The sequence below is a fragment of the Ambystoma mexicanum genome, chromosome 11 (genome assembly GCF_040938575.1).
Source record: "Ambystoma mexicanum isolate Mex_15411 chromosome 11, UKY_AmexF1_1, whole genome shotgun sequence".
Lineage (NCBI taxonomy): Eukaryota > Metazoa > Chordata > Amphibia > Caudata > Ambystomatidae > Ambystoma > Ambystoma mexicanum.
Window position 1 is genome coordinate 1,395,815,862 of NC_090934.1, and position 9,836 is coordinate 1,395,825,697.

The 9,836-nt window shown below is 43.9% G+C and overlaps 1 protein-coding gene across 1 annotated transcript in view; it reads right to left on the reverse strand.

The window, feature by feature from the left end:
• The window catches only part of MAP2K1 (mitogen-activated protein kinase kinase 1), a 369,367-nt gene extending 359,779 nt beyond the window's left edge, over window positions 1-9,588 (reverse strand). The window contains exon 1 of the mRNA XM_069625019.1: window positions 8,769-9,588. Coding sequence (XP_069481120.1) covers window positions 8,769-8,848 — 80 coding nt within the window. The 5' untranslated portion in view covers window positions 8,849-9,588. The remainder of the gene's footprint in view (window positions 1-8,768) is intronic.
• Window positions 9,589-9,836: the final 248 nt, after the last annotated feature.

Here is a 9,836-nt window from a genome sequence, read left to right on the forward strand (position 1 = left end):
TTCATGCGCTTGTATGTGTGTTGGAGCGGGGAATTTTCTACTGACATCAAAGACAAAGCCAACATGACGAATGTTCCAAGGTGGCCATACTGGCCTGCACTGGTGCAGCCATTCTGGACATGTTTACTTTTAGTGGCAGGTCATTTTGGCCATTTGTTACGGCTGTGTGGTCACAAGGTGCCATCTACTGTGATTACACTCCCACCCCAGTCGAGCACTATGCGTGGCTATGGGTAATCATTTTTAATGGTTTGAAAAAGCTTTGTGCGTGTATATTGTAGTGAGATTTATGTATGCGTATATCACAATTTCGGCCTGTTGTGAACATGAGGAGTTTTTACCCATGATAAAAAAAAATGTACTCATTTACGTCTAAATTACAACTATGAAGTTGTGTGCTGAAATTGATAGGTAATTTTTTATTGGCATCTAGGATAAAGCCAACATGATGAGCGTGCTTACGTGGCAATACGGGCCTACTTTTCTGCAACACATCTGGACATGTTTTCTTGTACTGACATGGCATTTTTTACTGGCACGGCCAAAAGGATTATGTTCTTACATGGAGAGGCATGGTGGGGAAAAGAAAAAAAAAGAGAGAACAGGCCTTACTGTCTACACCCCAAGACTGGATGCTCCTTCCCTTTAACATCCAACTTGCCCCTTCCCTTCTACAGTTAAGGAAGGAGCTCAAGACCCTCCTCTTGAAGGAATGGCTCCTCTCTAACACCTAGGACCATGCACCATCCACTCTCCAGCTAACCCGAGACTTGGTAATCTGAGCCTGACTGTTTCCTCCGCAGGTTACTTGTACATCCATTGCTGACTATTGCTCTCTGCCCCCTGTTGTTAGATCCCCACTCCCTTGTTTCTATGCTCCCTAACCTTATTCTTCCCCCTATGATTGCAAAGCACGCCTCTGTTACTTCCCAAAGCTAGGTCTGTGCTCAACAATAATAAAGAGATACTGGCATACACTGGTGTAACCAGCATGGACAGGCAAGAGCACAGCCAGCAACAACATGTTTTTATACTGGCATGTATTGTGGGCAAAGCCAAAATGAAAACCTGCCTGTGCAGTGTTGGTGACCTTGGCATCTACTGGATTTGTCCATGTGTTACCCTACAAAACCAATTGCAAACTGTGTAGCTCATTACCATTTTTTTCACAGAAAGGGTGCTGGAAAGTGCACCTATTTTAAAATATTTCTCTGGGAGAGAACATACCCACCACCACCTTTAAGCCCACCTTGATTGGTTTGGGCTCCCAAACTAAGTGGATTGGGCTTATTCACGAAAACCATTTACATTTCGCCAATTACACAATTTACCAGCAACCACCACATCGATTCATGTTATGCGGCTGAAATGAAAACATTTGCATATCCTAACCAAGCACGTTAATTCCAGGGGCGTTGGCAACATATATGTACATCTCTTGGGAGCCGGTGCAACCTGTATATATTTGTTAGAATTCTGGCAGGGCCATCTCTGCATGTGTGTTATAGTAACACCTGTCTGCTCCTTTAGACACATTGAAAACGAATCACATGCTTTAACTAACTACTTTAAGGTGTTCACAACTTTTTGTTGAAAATCGTGATACTTGTACAGCAGAGCTCTACAACCGTACGCTCTCCTGCATGGGCGGTGCCAGCCTCTAGATAGGGAGTGCTGAAGTCCTCCCACTTTTAAGCCAGAATGCAGCTCGCTGTTGTGATGCCAAGCCCAGTTGTCCGACATGCTTCCAGCATCTTTGTGAAACTAATAGCTTATGAATTGGGATGAAAGACACAACTAATTGACAAAAGAATGGCAAAATAGCTTTTAAGCCCCCTGGGCTCAGAGTAAAGAGGTAAAGTGGCGTTGACAGTGCAGTGGATGTAATCGCTGCAAGCCCTACCAGCTTTCAAAACTGCCATCCAGCCCCCAAAAAATAATTTTGAGCATGGCTCCACCTCAGCTCGCCTGAGGTTTCACACTACAGCTCCAGTCAGCCATAGCAAACATAGCCAATGCTGAAGGTTCATTGGAGTGGTTGTGCAAAACACCTGGAGAGCGAACATTTGTAGACCCTTGTTTTACATCATTAGTGTTAAGGATTCTGTAAGCGCACAATAAAAACAATGCGATCCTGTTGCGAAAAATCAAAAGTCGGTATGTAAGGACATCAGCATGAAAGCAAGGTCCTCAGATAGACCACAACATCATTATTCATAATCAGAGAAAAAACACTGCATCACACGAACATCATAAAATCATCAGGGAATGTGTTTTTAGAAGGATGCACATGAGGAGTAATGGACTCTTAAGTTCAGTACAAGGCCTTAAAGACAGAGCATAAAGCACTTTGGTGTCTATTATCTTCTCGGAGTGAAACGGGACTAAATACACGAACAACAACGACTGGAAACACGTTCCTCTTTAAACCTGCCACCATCTTCGAAGAGACTCACAAACCACACACTTAGTAATTCAAGACACGTCGAACCCCGCCATAACCGTCATAATGGGCCAACCAGCGTTATGAACGCACACCGGCCTCTGCGCTGTTCCGATCACATCATATCATACACCGCTTCACTCTCCCGATTTTGCAGTGGGTAGAGCATTGTGAAAAGGACAATTGCCATGTGTGGGAACTGGATAGGTCTTTATGTGCGCAAGTGATAGCGAGGCCACGGTTGTGTTTTGTACACTGCCCTGCCCTCTCTTCAGTGGCAACACAAAATGTGGGGGCCCCCTGTGAGCCATGCTGAGGGCCCGGTCCCAAATTCAGAAACAAATCACGGGTCGTGCCATACTCTGGGCCAGCCTAGATTACCACGATTGTGCAATATGCAGAAATGTGCTGCAGGGGTACGCCGCACACTGCACTAGTAGAAAGATACATTCGGCCTAGCTGCTCACATACGAACACTACCCCACGAACACCTCATCACCCTAATAAAACGCAGCTATCCCATGACATTCCAGCCTAGTCGCTCACATAAGCGTCCTTCAGGCCTAACGCAGCCAGACCCAGTCTGGATGTCCCCCACCAGAATGCAAACACATCCAACTAATATCTTCAACACCACACCTAACGCTGGGATGCAGCTACCATCCGAAAACTACATCAGCTGCACACATAACTGGTGCACCAACGCACCCTATGACACCATCTCTCTCTACGGACCAGAACTGCAGTTCCACAGGGCGTTCAACCTACCAGCGCTTTAGGTCATACTAATGATACATAGAGCGCTATATAAATGCCAAGTAACGTAACATATAAATATGTGTTTTAATGCATTGTAAAACACACATTCTGAGAAAAATTGCCTAAATGGTTTTTGCAGTTGTTTTGTAGGGTAACACCAATCGAAAAATCCAAAACATTCAAGTTAATTACAGTGTAGAGGAACATTAACACTTTAATATAATGCTTTGCTATTAAAAATGCCATGCAACAATGAAAACATGTCCAACCGGCTGCATAATGTGGACCATTCTAGACACATAATAACATATTACAGTAACGCATGCCAGGCCACATTTAGAGATACCGAGACTGGCTGCACCAAAATGCCTCTCTAGCCACTAATACCACATAGCAAGCCTGCTTAGCCTGGACATAGATGACCATTGCGATTTATCACACATTTAAGCAAGTGAAATCTTGATGTGGGTTTATTACTTGCATGCCAGGGAAGTGCCTGGAAGGGCAGAGAGGGGACAGGAGACTGCTTAGTCTCACAGCAGTTCATACGTGGGTGCTTTCAGACTTAAAGGAGAGAGTTAACTGCTTGTAACATTGAATCTGCACTAGAATAGTCTCATTAGAATGCATAAAGAAGTTAGGTAACCCACAAAAGATATGCCCCCAGACCGCCCGTGAAGTTAGCATCTCTCCCAACATTTGAATAGTTAGCACCCCCGCCACAGAATTTAGTTTTCATTGTGCCCCTGAACACCAGCACACACACCATTCAACATACACACACACCCAGCCACCCTTACATTTAAGTGTGTACCCTTTCACCATGCATGCACACCCAGGCAGCCACCCATACATTCAAGTGTGCACCCTTTCACCATACAGGCACACCCAGGCAGCTACCTATACATTTAATTGTGCACCCTTTCATCATTTCATTATTCAGGCACACCTAGAGAGCCATCTATACATTTAAGTGTGCCCCCTTTCACAATACACTCATACATGTTATGGCGTTGAGGGGTGCCCCATTACTGAAAAAATAAATGGTTTCTTTTTTAAGTCTCTCTGACTTAATTAAGATATTATTTCCGTTAAGGACCGAACCATAATGGAAATAATTCCTTTATGAAGGCAGAGTGACTTCAAAAAGAAACTATTTACAGGCTTCCACGTCAAGGGGTGGGGGAGCCCTCAGACTTCAAAAAGAGTTTATTTTTGTAGTCCCTCTGCCTTCATAAGGACATTATTTCTGTTACTATGTAACAGAAATAATTACTTTATTAAGGTTAACGTAGCGTGACAAAAAAAAACAAAAAAAACGTTTTTAGTCCAATGTGGCTCCCTTTCCAGGACATGTGGTGGCTTGAACCCCCAGCAATGCGTGGTGTGCGGGGGGCCCGTTATCCCAGTGCCTCCTTTGCCGCCCACCTTCGCACAAGGACCTTCTCTGGCCTATCATCAGCTGCCTTAGCTCAGCAGGATCCCAATAAGCAGGGACAGGTAAGGCTGACACCGTCCCATGGCGTGTCGGGCCTACCTCGCCTTGGGATGGGCTTTCAGGTAGGAATGAGTGGCCCAAGGGAAAGAGTGGCGGGCTGCCCCATACCCATCCCCGTGTATCCCCTCAGGCACTGCATTTTTCATCTGAGGAAGGCAGTTGAGTCCAGGCGCATGAGAACATGCTCGTACAAAACCATGTTTGAAATCGGGCCAATACATTTCTGTCATATTTCAGTCAGGAAAAAAAAATAGGCGGTTCTCCACCAAGCAGACTATACCGGAGACAAGAGCCCAGCTCCAGAACTGAATAACGTTTATGGGAAGTGGCAAGAATTGGGCGAGGAATAAAAGAGAGCGTTTAAAGACCCAACACATTTCTGTAACCTTCAAATATTAAAAAGGAAATCAGAAGGCATGCTGCGAGGCTGGTGTCGCAGCAGAAGAGCTGAGCCAAGGCCGGACTGGCCCGTGGTGGGGCAATGCTCAAAGGGTTGCTGGCCTGTCTGATCAGTGTGGGACAACTTCCCGGGCCCCTGCGGGACACTTTAATGAATGTACAGCTCAGACTTTTGACCAATTTAGCTAGGATAAATGTGCACCACAAGCCGCAATAACACTACTCAAAAACGCTGCCAAGAAAAGCCCAATTTTCAAATAGTGAACGAGGCTTACATTTTTTTTTAAGGTTGAACTCGTTTTTGTCCAATTCCTACCTTCGGTCCGTGCGAGAATGTTATATATCAGGCTCCTATTTGAATGGCCGCTTTGTCTGGCAAAGAGCCAATCACGACCCACTATCAACTTTGGTAACTCGGTACGGCAGCAAGTCACATGCCACCTATGGAAAAATTACCTGTCTGCCTGGGGCACAGTTGGGCACAACAAGTCAGGTACATCTTGCATGTATACATTCTTGAACATAAGAAGGAGCAGTAGAAAACATCTCTAACCCATTATACATAAATGATTTAATTGCAAGAGCAACAACTGTTAAATGTACACAGATACTGGTCAAGCAGCGAGGCACAGGACACATTACTCTTCTGCGTGGATCTTCAATCCTAAATATAGCTCTTATATCCCTCAATTGATTCCAGAAGGTATTCAATACGTACCCATCAACCAATCTCCTCACTCACCCTGAAAATATCCAAAATACCCTAAAACGTCATACTAAACATTCAACCAGTCCCTCTAATTCAACCAGATCTTAATTTGTTGGGGTGTTTGCAAGGGCTCAGCCCTGGCACTTTTTTATTGAGCCCCGGCATTTATTGTCTCAGACTCAATTTAATTATGAAGCGGTGATAGTCAGTGCATCCATCAACCACAATGAGCAGGTGCGATCTGCAGTGTAACCCCCCCAAATATATCGACACTGTGGGGAGCAGCCATGGTTGGTGGCAGCATGGTGGGGAACTGCCCATCCACAGTATCACAGGAGTGCAAGAAACTATTTGGGCCCTGGCACTTTATAAATGTTTTTATTTATTTATTTATTTACACAAATGAAGCACAATAGTCAATGGTATCAGGTAATATTATCCCCACCAAAAATATTGCTGTATATATGGTAGTCGGGAACGCCAGAGGCGATATTTTTTTGGGGGGATAATTTGTGGGAGTGGGGGTTGCCCCCCACAGGGTCCATACCTCAATATCGCCACAAAAATATGGCGATATTTTTGTATCGCAATATTTTTGCAGGGATATTAACACATGGAACCTATTCAACGTATCCAAAGCATGCCCTTCTAAATTTACACCACAACCCATTCTCAACTAATCGTTCAGCCCTCTCTCATTGCACCCCTAAATTCAGCCAAACCATACCCATCAGCCACTGCCGACCATACTTTAAAGCCATACTAAGCATTATGCGTGTACCGAAATGTGGCTTCTTGTATGCAATTGACAGCACACAGATCAGAATACTTTTTTAAACATACGTATGAGACGAAGAAAAGCTAATGGCGATTCATGATTAAAAACACCTTTGCTCAGAAATCTATAATTTACACATTGAAATCAACATATTTCAATTATTCAGGCTATTGAAAAGAAGAGTAATACACGAAACATGGAAACATCAAATTAGAAGATAGTGATTTATTACTTTTAAGTGGTGCCTTTATCAGATTTGGCACTTTCGTTTTTAAAAGAACATATTTTTCAGATTTCTTTTTCTACTTCTACCAAACAAGACCATTGTTTTAACTCAACACTAAAAATGCTATTCGGCACACCCCTGCATAACATACCATCAGTCCATACTAAGCACACCATCAAACCATCCCTCAGGCCAGCCCTAAAAAAGTCCTCAACTAATTCTGAACCCCATACCTCTTAGCCGATCCTAAACATACCACTGCCAAAAATAACCATCAACAAGTCCTTAAAACAACGAATGCCCATGCTAAGCACACCCTAAGTCCATTCCAAACATACTCATTGGCATCTGTGCAAGCATGCATGAAAGTGGTTGCGTCTGCAAAAATGCGTGTGTGAATGAGAGTGCAGAGTGCAGGGTGCGTTTGTGAGTGAGTGCATGTGTGTGTGTAAATGTTCTGTTGGGAACGAGTGTGCCCGGGAGACTGACCAACAGCAAGTATAGTCATTTTCTTACAGGGGCATTAAATGTTTTACTAGCATAATGGGCAAAGCCAACGTGATTAGTGTTTTTATGTGGAGGTGGGGTACTACACTGGAGCAACCAGTATAGAGATTTTCTTATAGTGGCATGGTATGTTTTATTGGCGTTATGGGCATGGCCAACTTTAGTCATTTTACGTCAGGAACGGGGACAAGAGGTATCAAGCAGGGATGTTTTCTAACAGTAACATGGCATGTTTTAATGGCATTAATGGTGTTATATGGAATACTGGCCTAAATTACTGCAGCAGATATGTACCTTCTTAACAGTGGCATGGTAGGTTTTACTGACATTATGGGCAAAGCCAAATTGAGTGTTTTTGTTGCCATGCTCGTCTACATTAGTACAGCCAGTATGAACGTTTTCTTACAGTAGAATGACCGGTTTTACTAACAATATGGGCAAAGCAAACTTGATGAATTTTCTTGAGCTGGGGTGGGGGTTAGAACGGGGCAGCCAGTAAATATGTTTTTGTACAGTGCATTGCATTTCTTTACTGACAAAAGCCAACATGATTAGTGTGTTTATGTGGCTGTACTGGCCTACATTGATGCAGCCATTATGGACACGAGGTCTTACTGTGAAATGTTTAACTGACATAATGAAAAAGCCGACAGGAGTATATTCTCTTGTGGGAATACTGGCATATATTTGCAATGCCAACATGAAAATGGTTTCTTATAGTATCATTACAGGCATTATGGGCAAAGAAGCACAAGTATGTTTTATGTAGGATATAATGGTGCAGCCAGCAGGAAAATGTTATTCACACTGCAATATATTGTGGGCAAAGGCAACGGGGAAGGACTTTACAAAATGCTCCTGTGCACTGTTTGATTGTTTCATGTGTTACTCTAAAAAACAACTTTAAACTGCCAATTTTTCACAGGTCAGTAGTAAAAAGCACTGTCAACCCATTATTAAAAAGAAAACGTATTTAAAAAAAAGAATGCCCTCTGCCCTCAGATCCTCCCTTAGTTGGTTCAGGATCTCTCGCGCATTTCATGGGAAATGTCACCCCCTCGAATCAAGTCAAGGGACAGTACTGCATGTAAGCCCATCACAAGCATAGCAACATGCTCATCTGAGCCAAGTTTCTTCTGATCATACCTATAACCCATGCTAAACATACAATAAACCCACCTCAAACATAACCATTAACTAATCTTAAATCCCTGATGCATCAGATAAACCTTTAGCCATACTCCAAATAATAATTCTGTTCGTACTGTCTGTAACCCACCTATTGATCCCCCCTAATCCATCATCCCATCACCCATTCTTGCACTCATACCACCTTTAATCCATACTATCCCTACACCCATCCCTTAAACCACTTTTGAAGCACTCCTTCATTTCATCCCTCCACCAGTCCCTCAGCACCTCCCATCAGAGGTACACCCCTCCACTTACTCTGCGGTGGTTCCGCCATTGATATTGGAACCGTCGGGAGTTGGGTTCAGTTGGATTGGTCCAGGCTTATTCTTTGGCATTTTTGGATACAGTGACAGTCAGTTCAAGGGTCAATCAAGAACCATTCAACAGAAGAGATAGCCTTCTCCACTGGGACAGCAGTGTGACGATCACCAGCACGTGTCCTCTTTCCCTGGGCTATGTATATCACAGATGTTTCGATGCACTTCCTCGTAGCAAACAGCTTCCTGTACCTGCAGGGTAGTCTTTTTGAGTAGAGTGTGACTTGGTCTTGCTAGTAGTTCTTGCACCCGATGTCAGGACGTTGTCTAAAAAAAAAAGGTATTAGTCTTCCAGTATAGGTGTAAACTTCACAGCACAGCTCCTGTGAAGCGTATTCCAATGCACGTTCTCGTCAAGCAATGCAGAAAAGCTTCCATTCACATTGTGCAAGTCTTTATTTTGAAATGCAGGGCAGATCTAGGAGAGGAAGTGCAAGGCACCTTCTAGTACTAACGCACTTTAAATGCTGGTCTCGCAATCGTCCTGGTCAAGCAATAACGCGAAGGCCAGCCAAATAGTGATGGGCAGGTAGTAACCGTACAATGCAAGTCCAATTCACGCGGCGCAGGCGGTCCCTGATCTTATTCATACAGAGCAGAGCATCCAGTGTAGGCACTGATCATGAAATTAAAGAATGTATTGGTCTTATTCGTGAGATGAGAATCAGTGCAGTGAACGAGTGCAGCTCGTACATGGGATTCTTCCTTCAGCCGCCTGCTCCACTGTTGCATTCCAGCCCAGGCCCAGGGCGGGGACTGTGGGCGGGAGTATGAATTACTGGGCGGAAGGGAAGGGTCGTGTCTAGTTCTTATCCGAGAAAAGGACCCTTATAAAAAGAAAATCCCTGCTAATCACGTGACTTTGAACGTTACGTTTTATAGTTATAAATAACGTCATACGTCAGCCCATCACACACCTTTATCGAGCGAAAACAAAACAAGTGTTTGGAAGTGGGAGCTTCCCTTACTTTGTCCGTTTGATTTGTTTCTGGAAGGTGGGAGAAGG